General features: G+C 46.1%; 4 protein-coding genes across 22 annotated transcripts in view; 3 read left to right on the forward strand and 1 right to left on the reverse strand.

Annotated features, from left to right (window-relative positions):
* LOC126035480 (microtubule-associated protein RP/EB family member 1-like) overlaps positions 1-13,228 on the forward strand; it is a 281,270-nt gene extending 268,042 nt beyond the window's left edge. Inside the window, exon 3 of the mRNA XM_049794119.1 lies at positions 12,774-13,228. The gene's annotated coding sequence lies outside the window, so the exon portion shown is untranslated. The remainder of the gene's footprint in view (positions 1-12,773) is intronic.
* The window catches only part of LOC126035473 (uncharacterized), a 309,976-nt gene that overhangs the window by 155,166 nt on the left and 137,923 nt on the right, over positions 1-16,887 (forward strand). Inside the window, exon 2 of one of the 3 annotated variants that reach the window (XR_007504944.1) lies at positions 15,862-15,938. The exons of the other annotated variants lie outside the window; for them this stretch is intronic. The gene's annotated coding sequence lies outside the window, so the exon portion shown is untranslated. Of the gene's footprint in view, positions 1-15,861; positions 15,939-16,887 lie in introns of those variants that run through there. 3 annotated transcript variants of the gene reach the window in all.
* The window catches only part of LOC126035483 (uncharacterized), a 187,573-nt gene that overhangs the window by 110,929 nt on the left and 59,757 nt on the right, over positions 1-16,887 (forward strand). The window lies entirely within an intron of this gene.
* Positions 1-16,887, reverse strand: part of LOC126035447 (protein Hook homolog 3-like) — a 144,873-nt gene that overhangs the window by 50,192 nt on the left and 77,794 nt on the right. For all 16 annotated transcript variants that reach the window (XM_049794039.1, XM_049794034.1, XM_049794026.1 and 13 more), the window contains one exon: positions 6,327-6,490. In XM_049794039.1, coding sequence (XP_049649996.1) covers positions 6,327-6,490 — 164 coding nt within the window. The remainder of the gene's footprint in view (positions 1-6,326; positions 6,491-16,887) is intronic.

Below are 16,887 nucleotides of genomic sequence, written 5' to 3' on the forward strand. Positions count from 1 at the left end.
CATGTTAAAACAAATTTGTTATACGCATTTCTTATACTAGGTAAATAGTCGCTAGTCACAATGTTGGTTCATTTGTTCATGTGGTGGCGTTGTGTAAATACTTATATGCACTATGTATTCCCTGCGGTTATATTTATCACCTCTGGGAGAGTGATCAGGATTATAATTTTGCTATACTGGGTAATGTCGATTTATGAAATGATTACATCACTGGTCATGAGGTAAAGCTGGTATCTGTATGCAGCATTGATATAATTACCATACCTCGGGCGCCTTCTATCGGAATGTGTTGGTAATCGCACCCAATCCATGGGGAAGTCAGGGGGGGATACTTCCCCCCATTCGTTCACCTCCCTTCTCTCCTTCCAGCTAATTACAACAGCTTTTGAGAATTTTGAATATCCTTGGGATGCGCAAGCGAGCGTACTGTTAGTGCTATGTCTCCTGAATGTGTTTCAGGTCTTGTTTAGGGGTACAAAAAAGTTTTTAAAGAATACCACCCAGAGATCTGCCCCAAGGCTGGATAGTCATGAGTGGTATGGCATGTGGGAGAATATGGGCAGGTATCTAGAGAACTTCTCACCTCCAATGGTTTCGAGCTTCACTCCCGAACAACTACAGGACCCTCATGAAGTGACAGAATATCTGAAAGGAAAATGCTGGGGCTATTCCAGAGACGCACGACTCACTGCACTGTGCTGGGCCCTGGCCAGTATCTACCAAACACTGCTTGATATTAGGCAGCACCTTCAGGGGGAAAGGGGGTAAAACAGACCGACAGGCACTGCAGCTACCCAAACCCCGGCGACAGGCACTGTGGCTACTCAAACCCCAGTGACAGCCACCGCAGATGAACCAGAGAACCAACCTGTGCCAGTATCAGTTGCCCCTATACAGAAGAAGAAACACACAAAGAAATCAGTTTGCTTAGTGAGGGACGAAGGTGAACCAGGGTCATCGCGAGAACAGGAGGAAGAGGCAGAACCTGAAATAATCACCCAATCTCTATCCCTGAGTTAGTTGTGCAATATCTAAAAAGATTTTGGCTGCCATCCAGGCGAGTACATTGTTACCTGGCTGCTCCGATGCTGGGATAATGGGGCCAGTAGTTTGGAATTAGAGGGTAGGGAAGACAAGCAGCTAGGATTCCTGTCAAGGGAAGGGGGCATTGACAAGGCAACTGGGAGAAAAACACAAGTCCTCAGGCTCTGGAGGCGACTTCTGTTAGGTGTAAAGGAAAGATACCCCTTCAGGGATGAAGTTATATGTCACCAAGGCAAGTGGACCACCATGGAGAGAGGTACCCAGTACCTGAGAGAATTAGCCGTGCTGGAGGTGATTTATAATGATCCGTATAACGAGCAGTCACCTACAGATCCAGATGAAGTCCAATGCACACAACCCACGTGGCAGAAGTTTCTACGAAGTGCACCACCAACTTATGCCAACTCATTGGCAGTAATGTCCTGGAGAGAAGGCTATGGACAAACGGTGGATGAATTGGCTGTCCAACTCCAGCGATATGAAGGAAGTCTCTCTTCCTTCCTACGGGCCTGTGTCTCAGCTGTAGAGGAGTTGTCCCGAGAGTTCCAGCAATTCAAAGTGGATCTGTCCTCCTCCTCACCTGTACAGGCCCGCATCGCAGTTAGTGGGAGTAAGCGTTCCTCTGCCCGAGAAAGGAGATAGAAGATACACATGACAGGCTAACCTGTGGTTTTACCTTTGTGACCATGGAGAGGACATGAGGAAGTGGGATGGAGAATCTACCTCAACCCTAGCTGCACAGGTACGTGAGTTGCAAGAAAAAGCAATCAGAAAAGACGATTCTTATTGGAAAAATGCCGCTCCAGTTACCCGTGAGCGCTTCCCCAGACAGAGTAGAAGGGCTGATCTCATTTCTGATCCTCTTGAAGGGACTTCTGATTCACGTGTGCAGAAAGTGAGTAACAGATACTCTGACCAGGATTAGAGGGGCCCTGCCTCCAGCCAGGTGGAAGAAAAGGACAATCGGGTCTACTGGACTGCGTGGATTCGATGGCCTGGCACATCAGACCCACAGGAATATTAAGCTCTAGTAGACACTGGTGCACAGAGCACTCTAATGCCATCAAGTTATAAAGGGGCAGAACCCATCTGTATATCTGGTGCGACAGGGGGATCCCAAGAGTTAACTGTATTGGAATCTGAAGTAAGCATAACTGGCAATGAATGGCAGAAACACCCCATTGCGACTGGCCCAGAGGCCCCGTGCATCCATGGTATAGATTATCTCAGGAGGGGGTATTTCAAGGACCTAAAAGGGTACTGTTGGGCCTTTGGTATAGCTGCATTGGAGACGGAGGATATTGAGCACCTGTCTACCCTGCCTGGTCTCTCCCCAGACCCTTCGGTTGTGGGGTTGCTCAAGGTTGAAGAACAACAAGTGCCAATTGCTACCATGACAGTGCACCAGCAGCAATATCGCACCAACCGAGACTCCCCAATTCTCATCCATAAGCTGATTTGTCAACTGGAGAGCCAAGGAGTGATCAGCAAGACTTGCTCACCCTTTAATAGTCCCAATATGGCCCGTGCAGAAATCTAATGGGAAGTGGAGACTAACTGTTGACTATCATGGACTGAATGAAGTCACACCACCGCTGAGCGCTGCTGTGCCGGATATGTTAGAAAGTCAATATGAATTAGAGTCAAAGGCAGCCAAGTGGTATGCCACAATGGACATCACTAATTCGTTGTTCTCAATCCCTCTGGCAGCAGAGTGCAGGCCACAGTTTGCCTTTACTTGGAGGGGTGTCCAGTACACTTGGAATTGACTGCCTCAGGGGTGGAAACACAGCCCCACCATTTGCCATAGACTACTCCAGACTTCACTGGAAAAGGGTGAAGCTCCAGAACACCTGCAATACATTGATGACATCATCGTATGGGGCACCACAGCAGAAGAAGTTTTTGAGAAAGGGAAGAAAATAATCCAAATCCTTCTGAAGGCTGGTTTTGCCATAAAAGTACAGTCAAGGGACCTGCACAGGAGATCCATTTCCTAGGAATAAAAATGGCAGGATGGGCATCATCAGATCCCCATGAATGTGATAAACAAAATAGCAGCTATGTCTTCACCATCTAATAAAAAGGAAACACAGGCTTTCTTAGGTGTTGTGGGTGTTTGGAGAATGCATATTCCAAATTACAGTTTGATTGTAAGCCCTCTCTATCAAGTGATCCTGAAAAAGAATGATTTTAAATGGGGCCCTGAGCAACAACAAGCCTTTGAACAAATTAAATGGGAGATGGTTCATGCAGTAGCCCTTGGGCCAGACACGGCAGGACAAGATGTTAAAAATGTGCCCTATACCACAGCCAGAGAGAATGGCCTTACCTGGAGTCTCTGGCAAAAAAACACCTGGGGAGACCCGAGGCTGACCCCTGGGGTTTTGGAGTCGAGGATATTGAGGATCCGAGGCTCGCTATACTCCAACTGAAAAAGAGATATTGGCAGCATATGAAGGAGTTCGAGCCGCCTCAGAAGTGGTTGGTACTGAAACACAGCTCCTCTTGCACCCCGACTGCTGGTGCTGAGCTGGATGTTCAAAGGGAGGGTCTCCTCTACACATCATGCAACTGATGCCACATGGAGTAAGTGGGTCGCACTGATCACAGGACAGGCTCGCACAGGAAACCCCAATTGCCCAGGAATTTTGGAAGTGATCATGTACTGGCCAGAAGGCAGAGATTTTGGAATGTCACCAGAGGAGGAGGTGGCACATGCTGAAGAGGCCCCACTGTATAATAAACTGCCAGAAAATGAGAGGCAATATGCCCTGTTCACTGATGGGTCCTGTCGCATTGTGGGAAAACATCAGAGGTGGAAGGCTGCTGTATGGAGTCCTACATGACAAGTTGCAGAAACTGCTGAAGGAGAAGGTGAATCAAGTCAATTTGTGGAAGTGAAAGCCATCCAGCTAGTGTTAGATATTGCTGAAAGCAAAAAGTGGCCAGTGCTCTATCTCTGCATTGACTCATGGATGACAGCAAACACCCTGTTGGTGTGTTTACAGCAATGGAAGCAGAGCAACTGGCAGCACATAGGTAAACCTATTTGGGCTGCCGCACTGTGGCAAGATATTGCTCTTTGGCTAGAGAAGCTAGTGGTAAAAGTACGTCATGTAGATTCTCATGTACCCAAGAGTCAGGCCAAAGAAGAACATTAAAATAACCAACAGGTGGATCAGGCTGCCAAGATTGAAGTGTCTCAGGTGGATCTGGACTGGCAACGTAGGGGTGAGCTATTTATGGCTCAGTGGGCCCATGTTACCTCAGGTCATCAGGGAAGAGATGCAATATACAGATGGGCTCGTGATCGAGGGGTGGACTTGACCATGGACACTATCGCACAGGTTATCCATGAATGGGAAATGTGCTGCGATTAAGCAAGACACGTGCTTAAAGCCTCTTTGGTATGTAGGGAGATAGATGAAATATAAGTATGTGGAGGCCTGGCAGACTGACTATTTCACACTCCCACAAACCTGCCAAGGCAAGCGCCATGTGCTTACAAAGGTGGAAACAACCACTGGGTGTCTGGAAACATATCTTGTGTCCCATGCCACTGCCCAGAACACTATCCTGGGCCTTGAAGAGAAAATTTTATGGCGATACAGCACCCCAGAAAGAATTGAGTCAGACAACGGGACTCATTTCCGAAACAACCTCATAGATACCTGGGCCAAAGAGCATGGCATTGAGTGGGTGTATCACATCCCCTATCATGCACCAGCGTCTGGGAAAATTGAACGATAGAATGGACCGCTAAAAAGTACACTGAGAGCAATGGGGGTTCGGACTTTCAAACGCTGGGATACACATTTAGCAAAAGCTACCTAGTTAGTCAACACCAGAGGATCTGCCAATCGGGCTATCCCTGCCCAACCAAGACTTCCACATACTGTAGAAGGAGATAAAGTCCCTATAGTGCGCATGAAGAGTATGTTAGGGAAGACAGTGTGGGTTAGTCCTGCCTCAGGCAGAGACAAACCCATTCGTGGGATTGCTTTTGCTCAAGGACCTGGGTGCACTTGGTGGGTGATGTGGAAGGAGGGGGAAGTTCTATGTCTATGTCAAGGAGATTTGATTTTGGGAGAGAATATCCAGTGAATTAGGCTGTATGATGTGAATTGCTAAATAGCCTGCCAATGTATGTCATTGTATCTATAGTGGCTATATGCCATATCAAGGGTATTACTGTAAGAATTACCCAAATGACTGAAGGTTGGATTTTGAAACCGAGCCAAGTGCAACAGTGATGGAACTTGAACTGGCGCCCAGCGATTTCCTCAAGATCAACATCTTTGACCTTCAGACCAAGGACGTGGGTTGCACCAAATGTACCAGCCACAAGGTCCAGAGGCAGCATGCAACAATCCAACACCTCACACCATCTCTCCTATCCTGAAGGACTGTTACAACAGATGGAGCCCCAAAGTCATGGATTAAATAAAATTGATGGACACGTTAGAGGGATGGCCTATAGACTAAGGGAATGCTATTCATGGGTGTGGGTGTACATATATATATCTCTCAAAGACAGGGAAAGTGGTGGTGATTAATTGGAAAATTTAGGATCTGGGCATGATGTAGATGGTATAGAATAAGGGGTGTATAATGTCCTGGGTTCAGCTGGGATAGAGTTAATTTTCACAGGAACCTGGGAGGGGGCACAGCCAGGACAGCTGACCTGAACTAGTCAAGGAGCTACTCCATACCATGTGACATCATGCTCAGTATATAAATGGGGAGCGAGCTGGGGGGAGGCTCTCTCCCAGTCTGGGAAGTGGTGGAGCATCGGGTTCCAGGTGGTGAGCAGTTGCACTGCGCATCACTCATTTTGTATATTCTTTTATTAGTACCATTGTTGTTGTTGTTGTAACTTCTCTTTTTGAGTTGTCCCAGTAAACTGTCCTTATCTCAACCCATGAGGTTCCGATTTCTTTTCTTTCTCCTTTCTGATTAAACTCCCCATCCCACCGGAGAGGGGCAGGGAGGAGTGAGCGAGCGGCCTCGTAGTGCTTTGTTACTGAGTGGGCTTAAACCAGAACAGAATTGCTACAACTTCCAGGAGAGGGGAAGGGGAGTGGATGCAGTATTTCAGTTTTGTTTTTTTTAAATCCACTTTTTTCAAAGTCTGAGCTTATAAAGATCATAACAGAAACTTCACTACTATGGTTATTATGCCAACCATTATAATAATTTAGCATAAATGCCAGTAGAACCAAAAGCATACAAGTCATACTGGCTGCCAACTACAGTTTATCCACTTGTGGCTTTTTTACCTGAATGTTTCCTCTTGGAGGTGCTCTAATTGGGTCTGCAGCTGCAAGTGCCTACGACCTGCAGGGCTGTTAGGATCTTCGATAGCATCAGATTGATTCAAACGTTCCATCAGAATCTGGTTCTCAGCAAGTAAAATGCTCTTCTCCTCTTGAAGTGCTGCAACCTGTTGTAATAAAAGAACAGACTGGAATAATGGAGCTGTCAGCTATAAAGAGCAATTGTTTGGTGCACACAGGAAAACATTAACACAGCTCATAACTGGAAACATTGAAGTTCACAAAACTGTATTTCACAGGAACACATTGTAACTTTAATACTTTTTCATTTGATATGTGATGTAATCAATGCGCTACAGCATTAGGGATAAGATTTACCATAAAGAAAACAGTGTTCTTACCTTTATTTCTCAGAAATATCTGAAGAAAATTAGCTTAGTTATCAAAGAAGATTATGTCACTGTATTAAAGTCTGCCTACTTTTTAAGCACCACCACTCCATGCACACATGTCGTGGTTTAACCCCAGCCAGCAACTAAGCACCACGCAGCCGCTCACTCACTTCCCCCATCCAGTGGGATGGGGGAGAAAATCGGGAAAAAGAAGTAAAACTCCTGGGTTGAGATAAGAACGGTTTAATAGAACAGAAAAGAAGAAACTAATAATGATAATGGTAACACTAATACAATTACAACAGCAATAATAAAAGGATTGGAATGTACAAATGATGCACAGGGCAATTGCTCACCACCCGCCGACTGACACCCAGCTAGTCCCCGAGCGGTGATCCCCCCTGCCCCCACTCCCCCAGTTTCTATACTAGATGTGACATCACATGGTATGGAATATCCCGTTGGCCAATTTGGGTCAGCTGCCCTGTCTGTGTCCTGTGCCAACTTCTTGTGCCCCTCCAGCTTTCTTGCTGGCTGGGCTTGAGAAGCTGAAAAATCCTTGACTATAGTCTAAACACTACTTAGCAATAACTGAAAACATCAGTGTGTTATCAACATTATTCACATACTGAACTCAAAACATAGCACTGTATCAGCAACTAGGAAGACAATTAACTCTATCCCAGCTTGAACCAGGACAACACACCCTAGCACCCCATTGTGGGAGCAGCTAGGAATACCTGGCATTTGTTTTCAAGAGTGAACGTTAGAATTTGTTGTGCTGCATGTTGGCCAAGCCTTTTAAGAACTAGTTTCACAAGGTCAGGTTGGAGGATGGCCTTGCGTAGGCTTGGGAAGATGTGGCTGAAGACAGTCACGAGTATGTGTATGGAATGTTTTTATCTTTAACTGTTCTGAGGACTGGCAAACATCCTAGCTGAGCCAGATATGCGCTCCTGTGTTAGTAATATTGGCTGTATGCTATTAGTTATTTCTTGATCTTTGTTGAAACATATATAAGTTTGATCCTTTTGTGAAATAAAGGGAATCTTGTACAGATAGCTTGAGCACTTAATTCAGTCACTGCAGATGGTGACCCTGACATGATCAAAAGAAAATGACATGATTAAGAGAAGAAGAAAAGGGCTGATTCCCCTCCACTGTGGAGACCACGCAATCGAATGGGGAGAGTTCTGAAGAAGTGGCCACGACTCCGAGAAAATAGGTGACAGCAACCCCTGTGCAACGGGTGAGTTGCGAGATTGAGGTAGCATGGGGCAATCAGCTTCCCAGGAGCATAAGCTCTACTTAAATGTTTTGCAGCAGATTTTACGGGCCTCTGGGTATAAAATAACAGAGGGACAATTTGCTTCGCTTTTAATATGGGTAAAGATAATTGTAACTGGTTTCCCACAGAGGGAACTTTTGATAGCAAGGTTTGGGAAAGAGTCGGGGAACGTTTACAAACACAAAAAAGTTTGTATCAGAAAATTTAATTGTGACATGGAAATTTATTTATACTGCGCTGATGCATTTACAGCTGGCAGAGAAAATCATATCAGTACAACCTGATACTACTTTTGAGGAGACAGTTTGTGAGCAGGCTACTCATGAGCAGGATTCTGATTCCGATAATAATTCTTTTGAATCAGGCAAGGTGGACTCTGAAAAAGAGCCGGATTTATATCCCTCATTACCTCCACCACTGCCCGCACCACCACCACCACCGTTAATGCGCACACACCCCACTGGCAGGCAGGCAGGGGGCAGGCAGCACGGGCTCCGTGGGGTTGCTGACCCTCACCACCGCATACAGGTCCCTGCCGCCCCGCCGCTGGGGCTTTCGTGCCTGCCCCGCCGCCACCTTCCGCGGCCACCGTGGCCACCACAGCCGCTGCCGTCGCCCCCAACCACCTGGTACTCCTTCTCCAGGGTTTGCAGAACTTAAAACAGAACCTGGCTTTGCTGCATTGCCTGTATCTTTTTCTCCTGCTACTCCCTCTAACTCTATGCCTCTGTCTAATCCTGTGGCTCCTGCTTTACAGCATTGCGGAGAAAAAACTGTAGTGCCTTCAGCTCCGCCTTTAACAGACTTTGATGCTAAATGTGACAATTCATTTAATGATTTCAGAAAAAATACAAATAGCTTGATACAACACTGTCGAGAAAAAGCTCTACAGCAAGGAGACACCATGTTTCCTTTTCCTGTTATATACAGACCCCATAATCCACCACGGCATGAGGGTTTACCTTATGAAATAATAAAAGAATTACAGAAATCAATTCATGAAAATGGGTTACAGAATTCATTTACAAAGGGACTAGTGGAAGCAATTGGAGGCAGTTATGTTATGACTCCTTTGGACTTCAAATTGCTACAGAAAAAATTCAAAAGACGCCGCCCTGGAAATATTTAGGGTGGATTCTTACAGAAAGAACAGTACAGCCTCAATCATTAAAGTTGCAGACAGATATACAAACTCTGAATGATGCTCAAAAATTATTAGGAACAATAAACTGGGTACGACCCATGTTAGGTATAACCACAGAGGAATTAAGTAATCTCTTTAACATTCTGAGAGGTGATTCTGATTTAACTTCACCACGGATCTTAACTCCAGCTGCCAAGGAAGAGTTAAATTTAGTTTCACAAAAGATATCTACGTTACAAGCCTATAGAAGGGACTTAACTTTACCTGTTGATGTGTATGTCATACAAGGTCCAAAACAACCTTTTGCTATTATAGGGCAACATGATAGAGTCGCTCAGAAAATTTTATATTTGGAATGGGTGTTTCTGTCTCACACTTTAAAGAAAACTATTACACAGCCTTTAGAAATGATTGTGACTGTGGTACAAAAAGCACAGTCACGTACTCAGTGTCTCATTGGTTTTGATCCCGATACCTTGTATCTTTCTTTTTCAAAACAAGATTTTGATTACCTTTTTGTTCAATCACAGTCGCTGCAAATCACATTGGCTGACTTTACGAACAAAATTTCTTTCTCACTGCCTAAATGTAAGTTACTGCAAAACCTTCATACATTAATCATGCTTTAAAGTCCATGTTACATAAACAAAAAAGGGGGAATATGCCATCACAAGAACAGCTAGATAATGCTATGTTTCCTTTGAATTTTTTAAATCGATCACCAGACTTAATGGCCAGCACAGTGATAGATCGGCATTTTAAAACTCCTGATTCTATTTCACACAGACCTAAAGTTCTGTATAAAGATCCTTTTAGTGGACCTGGTTGGAATGGACCTGTGGAACTAATCACGTGAGGGCGAGGGTAGGCTTGTGTTCTTCTTCCCACAGGAACCAAGTGGATTCCAGCTAAACACATGAAGCCATATCATGAGCTGGCAAAACCACTCGGACAACCCAATCCCGCAGATGAAGACTCTGAATTTGAAGGAGGAGAAACAAATGAGGAGGAAGCAGTGCATCGAGAATGAAAAAGCTATCAAATAGGGACATCTGAAGAGAATGCAACAACAAGCTAGTGCGATGATGCAATGTGTTTCCTACTCTAAAGAATATCTTTTTTAGCATAACTGGCAATAGTGGCCAGCAACAGTATTGTAAGAATTCTGATCCTTTTTCTTTGTATAGTCACCATGGCTAAGGTGCAACATTTTTATTGGGCCCATGTTACTGATCCTCCCTTGTTTAGGCCAGTAACATGGTGGGATTCAGAGATTCCTGTCTCTAGTGAATGACACAAAGTGGACGGGAGGGGTATGGTTACCACCTCCTGGCCCACTAGAAGAAAAGAAAGAATGGATCCGTGTCAATGACACACATACTGATTATTCCCTGAAATGGTCTGAGGGAGGATTGTCTCGGCCAGTATTATAAGCTCAGTGTAATAATAATACTGGACCTTTTTTTCATGAAGTCATGGGTGATAGGCATACCATTTATAAAACGACAAATAGCTCATGGTGATTATCGAAAGAACCATTCCTTGTATAAGTTTGAACCTAACACAGAATCACAAAGATTCGGTGATGATATTGTCCTGGTTTCAGCTGGGATAGAGTTAACTGTCTTGTTCCTAGTAGCTGGTACAGTGCTATGTTTTGAGTTCAGTATGCAAAGAATGTTGATAACACCGATGTTTTCAGTTGTTGCTCAGTAGTGTTTAGACTACAGTCAAGGATTTTTCAGCTTCTCATACCCAGCCAGGGCACAAGAAGTTGGCACAGGACACAACCAGGGCACCTGACCCAAACTGGCCAACGGTGTATTCCATACCATGTGACGTCCCATCTAGTTTAGGAACTGGGAAGTGGGGGGGGGGGGGCAGGGAATCACCGCTCGGGGACTGGCGGGGTGTTGGTCGGCGGGTGGTGAGCTATTGCCCTGCGCATCATTTCTACATTCCAATCCTTTTATTACTACTGTTGTCATTTTATTAGTGTTATCATTATCATTATTAGTTTCTTCTCTTCTGTTCTATTAAACCGTTCTTATCTCAACCCAGGAGTTTTACTTCTTTTTCCCGATTTTTCTCCCCCATCCCACTGGATGGGGGAAGTGAGTGAGCGGCTGTGTGGTGCTTAGTTCCTGGCTGGGGTTAAACCACGACAGTCCATTTTGGCGCCCAACGTGGGGCACAAAGGGTTGAGATAACGACAAACCTGACCAGAGCTTGTTAAAACAAATTTGTTATAAGCTTTAATTATGTTGATTTATGTGTTCTTAGAGTTGTTGCTCTGGTTTTAAAGCTCTGTTATGTATCACCTCGCTTGCTGTATGTAGTTCCTCTTCTGCTGCTTATCATCCGTGGGAGGTGGATTAAGATTTTTGCTTTGATGTATGGTATAACACTGGTTTATGGTATGATAAAGTCATCGGCTGTGGGATTAATCCAGTATTTGCACTTAGCATTGTCACCTTTATGCTGCGGGAGCCATCTGTGGGAAACTATTAATAATTATAACATTTACCTTTCCTCCATGGAAAACCAGTGTATCCGTGGGGTACCTTTCTTCCCCTCTCCTTTCTCCTTCAGTCCAGTTACAATGGCGTTTGAGAATTCTGAAAGATTTCAATACTCCTGGGATGTTGGGACTAGCATGGTCCTAGCCCTACTGCTAGGAATTAGCATACTTCTGAATGTGGTTCAGCTCTCGTTTAAGGTTAAACAACTATTTAAGAAGATCACCCAGAGATGTGCCCCAAGGCTGGATAATTATGAGTGGCAGGGTGTGGGGGGTAGTATGGGCAAGTACCTAGAAAAGTGGGCACCTCCAATGTTTTGGAAATTCACCCCTGAACAAGTGCAGAATCCAGAAGAACTAGTAAAATATTTGAAAAAGGTACGCTGTCACCCCAGCAGCTCCAGAGAGATACAAATCACTGCAATGTGCTGGGGCCTGGCCCATGCTTATCAAGCCCTGTTCGACACCACTCAGTACTCTCAAGGGGAAGAGAAACTCTCTAGACCTAACAACAAAACGATGAGCACTGCAGCCACCCAAACCTCGGCAATGTGCTCTGCAGCCCCTCCAGGCCTGGCAAGGAGCATTGCAGGCGCCCAGACCTTGGCGACAGGCACCGTGACACCTCCAGCCCCGGGGACAAGAACTCGGGCTACCCAAACCTCAGCAACAGGCACTGCAGCCCCTCCAGCCCTGGCAATGAGCACAGCAGCTACCCAAACATTGGCAACGGGCATTGCGGTCTCTCCAGCCCCAGCAACAAGCACTGCTGCTACCCAAACCTCGGCAACAGACGCTGCAATTATCCACAACCCGATGAGCGATACTGCAACTGAACCAGAGGACCAACCTGCACCAGTATCAGTTGCCCCTGTACAGAAAAAGAAATATACAAAAAAATCAGTTCGCTTAGCGAAGGATGAAGATGAACCAGGGCCATCACGGGAACCGGAAGAAGAGGCAGAACCAGAGGTAATAACCCGGTCCCTATCCTTGAGCGAGCTGTGGGATTTGCGAAAAGATTTTGGCCACCGTATAGGTGAGCATATTATCACCTGGCTTCTCTGATGCTGGGACAATGGGGCTAATAGCTTGGAATTAGAAGGTAGGGAAGCCAAGCAGCTGGGATCACTTGCCAGGGAAGGTGGCATTGGCAAGGCAATTGGAAGAGGGACATAAGCCATCAGCATCTGGAGGCGACTCCTGTCAAGTGTGAAGGAAAGGTACCCCTTTAAGGAAGATGTTATATGTCAATCAAGCAAGTGGACCACCATGGAAAAAGGTATCCAATATCTGAGGGAATTAGCTGTGCTAGAGACGATTCATCATGACCCGGACAACCCACAATTACCCAAAGATCCAGACAAAGTCCAATGCACACAACCCATGTGGTGCAAGTTTGTACAGAGGGCACCATCGTCCTATGCCAACTCACTGGCAATAATGGCCTGGAAAGACGAAGAGGCACCGACAGTGGATGAAGTGGCTCGCCAACTCCGTCAATACGAAGAAAATCTCTCCTCCTCCCTACAAACCTGCATTTCGGCTGTGGAGATGCTGTCTGAGGATTTCTAGCAATTCCAAGAGGATAGGTCCTACTCCACACATGCAAGGACCAATGTCTCAGCTATTAGGAGTGAGCGTTCCTCTGCCCAAGAGAGACAATATAGAAGGTACACAACGCGAGGTGCCCTGTGGTTTTACCTACGTGATCAGGGAAGAGGACATGAGGAAATGGGACGGAAAACCTACCTCGGTCCTAAATGCACGGGTACGTGAACTGTGAGGAAAAACCACTACAAAAGGGGATTCTACCAGGAAAAATGCCGCTCCAGTTTCCAAACAGAGTAGAAGGGCTGATTTTATTTCCAATCCTCTTGAAGGGACTTCTGAGCCAGTTTTACGAGAAGGGAATACTGAATACTCTGACCAGAATTAGAGGGGCCCTGCCTCCAGCCAGGTGGAGGAAAGGGATAACCGGGTCTATTGGACTGTGTGGATTCGATGGCCTGGCATGTCAGACCCACAGGAGTATAAGGCTCTAGTAGACACCGGCGCACAGTGCACTCTAATGCCATCAAGTTATAAAGGGACAGAACCCATCTGTATTTCTGGTGTGACAGGGGGATCTCAAGAGTTAACTGTATTGGAAGCTGAAGTAAGCCTAACTGGAAATGAATGGCAGAAACACCCCATTGTGACTGGTCCAGAGGCTCCGTGTATCTTTGGCATAGACTATCTCAGGAAGGGATATTTTAAGGACCCAAAGGGGTATCGATGGGCTTATAGTATAGCTGCCTTGGAGACGGAGGGCACTGAACAGCTGTCTACCCTGCCTGGTCTCTCTCAAGACCCTTCTATTGTAGGGTTGCTCAAGGTTGAAGAACAACAAGTGCCAATTGCTACCATGACGGTGCACCAGCAGCAATATCACACCAACCGAGACTCTCTGATTACCATCCACAAATTAATTCGCCAACTGGAGAGCCAAGGAGTGATCAGCAAGACTTGCTCACCCTTTAATAGTCCCATATGGCCAGTGCGGAAGTCTAATGGGGAGAGGAGACTAACAGTTGACTATCGCGGCCTGAATGAAGTCATGCCACCACTGAGTGCTGCCGTTCCAGATATGCTAGAACTTTAATACGAGCTAGAGTCAAAGACAGCCAAGTGGTATGCCACAACAGACATTGCTAATGCGTTTTTCTCAATCCCTCTGGCAGCAGAGTGTCATCCAAAATTTGCCTTTGCTTGGAGGGGTGTCCAATGCACTTGGAATCGATTGCCCCAGGGGTGGAAACACAGCCCCACCATTTGCCATGGACTAATCCAGACTGCACTGGAAAAAGGTGAAGCTCCGGAACACCTGCAATACATTGATGACATCATCGTATGGGGCAACACGGCAGAAGAAGTGTTTGAGAAAGGGAAGAAAATAATCCAAATCTTTCTGAAAGCTGGTTTAGCCATAAAGGAAAGTAAGGTCAAGGGACCTGCACAGGAGATCCAGTTTTTGGGAATAAAATGGCAAGATGGACGTCGTCAGATCCCAATGGACGTGATTAACAAAATAGCAGCTATGTCTCCCCCGACTAATAAAAAGGACACACAGGCCTTCTTAGGTGTCGTGGGGTTTTGGAGAATGCATTTTCCAAATTACAGTTTGATTGTAAGCCCTCTCTATCAAGTGACCCGGAAGAAGAATGATTTTAAATGGGGGCCTGAGCAACAACAAGCCTTCAAACAAACTAAACGGGAGATTGTTCATGCCATAGCTCTTGGAGCAGTCCGGACAGGACAAGATGTTAAAAATGAGCTCTATACTGCAGCTGGGGAGAATGGCCCTACCTGGAGCCTCTGGCAGAAAGCACCTGGGGAGACCCGAGGCTGACCTCTGGGGTTCTGGAGTCGAGGATAACAAGGATCCGAGGCTCGCTATACTCCAACTGAAAACGAGATACTGGCAGCATATGAAGGAGTTCGAGCCGCCTCAGAAGTGGTTGGTACTGAGACACAGCTCCTCTTAGCACCCCAACTGCCAGTGCTGGGCTGGATGTTCAAAGGGAGGGTCTCCTCTACACATCACGCAACTGATGCCACATGGAGTAAGTGGATTGCACTGATCACACAACAGGCTCGCATAGGAAACCCCAGTCGCCCAGGAATTTTGGAAGTGATCACGGACTGGCCAGAAGGCAATGATTTTGGAATGTCACCAGAGGAGGAGGTGGCACGTGCTGATGAACCCCCACTTTATAATAAACTGTCAGAAAATGAGAGGCAATATGCCCTGTTTACTGACGGATCCTGTCGCAATGTGGGAAAGCATCAGAGGTGGAAGTCTGCTGTATGGAGTCCTACACGACTAGTCACAGAAACTGCTGAAGGAGAAGGTGAATTGAGTCAGTTTGCAGAGGTGAAAGCCATCCAGCTAGCGTTAGACATTGCTGAAAGAGAAAAGTGTCCAGTGCTCTATCTCTGTACTGACTCATGGATGATGGCAAATGCCCTGTGGGGGTGTTTACAGCAATGGAAGTAGAGCAACTGGCAGCACATAGGTAAACCTATTTGGGCTGCCACACTGTGGCAAGATATTGCGTCCCGGCTAGAGAATCTGGTTGTAAAGGTACGTCATGTAGATGCTCACGTACACCAAGGGTCGGGCCACTGAAAAACATCAAAAAACCCAACAGGTGGATCAGGCTGCGAAGATTGAAGTGGCTCAGGTGGACCTGGACTGGCAACATAAGGGTGAGCTATTTATGGCTCGGTGGCCCATGATACCTCAGGTCATCAGGGAAGAGGTGCAACATACAGATGGGCTCGTGATCGAGGGGTGGACATAACCATGGACACTATCGCGCAGGTTATCCATGAATGTGAAACATGTGCTGCAATTAAGCGAGCCAAGCGGTTAAAGCCCCTGTCATATGGAGGGCGATGGCTGAAATATAAATTTGGGGAAGCCTGGCAGATTGACTATATCACATTCCCACAAAGTCACCAAGGCAAGCGCTATGTGCTGACAATGGTGGAAGCAACCACCGGATGGCTGGAAACATATTCTGTTCCCCATGCCACTGCCCGGAACACTATCCTGGGCCTTGAGAAGCAGGTCTTGTGGCGACATGGCACCCCAGAAAGAATTGAGTCAGACAACGGGATTCATTTCTGAAACAACCTCATAGACACCTGGGCCAAAGAGCAAGGCATTGAGTGGGTGTATCATATCCCCTATCATACACCAGCCTCTGGGAAAATCGAACGATACAATGGACTGTTAAAGACTACATTGAAAGCAATGGGGGGTGGAACCTTCAAACCTTGGGATACACACTTAGCAAAAGCCACCTGGTTAGTCAACACCAGAGGATCTGCCAATCGGAGTGGCCCTGCCCAGTCAGAATTTTTACATACTGTAGAAGGGGATAAAGTCCCTGTAGTGCACATGAAAAATATGTTAGGGAAAACAGTCTGGGTTACTCCTGCCTCAGGCAAAGGTAAACCCATTCGTGGGATTGCTTTTGCTCAAGGGCCTGCGTGCACTTGGTGGGTGATGCGAAAAGATGGAGAAGTCTGATGTGTGCCTCAGGGGGATTGGATTTTAGGTGAGAATAGCCAATGAATTAAACTGTATGATATTAGTTGCTATATAACCTTGCTACTGTATGTTATCATTACTATAATTGTTATATGCTATATCCATAGTACTATAGTAA

Source organism: Accipiter gentilis, chromosome W (assembly GCF_929443795.1).
Source record: "Accipiter gentilis chromosome W, bAccGen1.1, whole genome shotgun sequence".
NCBI lineage: Eukaryota > Metazoa > Chordata > Aves > Accipitriformes > Accipitridae > Astur > Astur gentilis.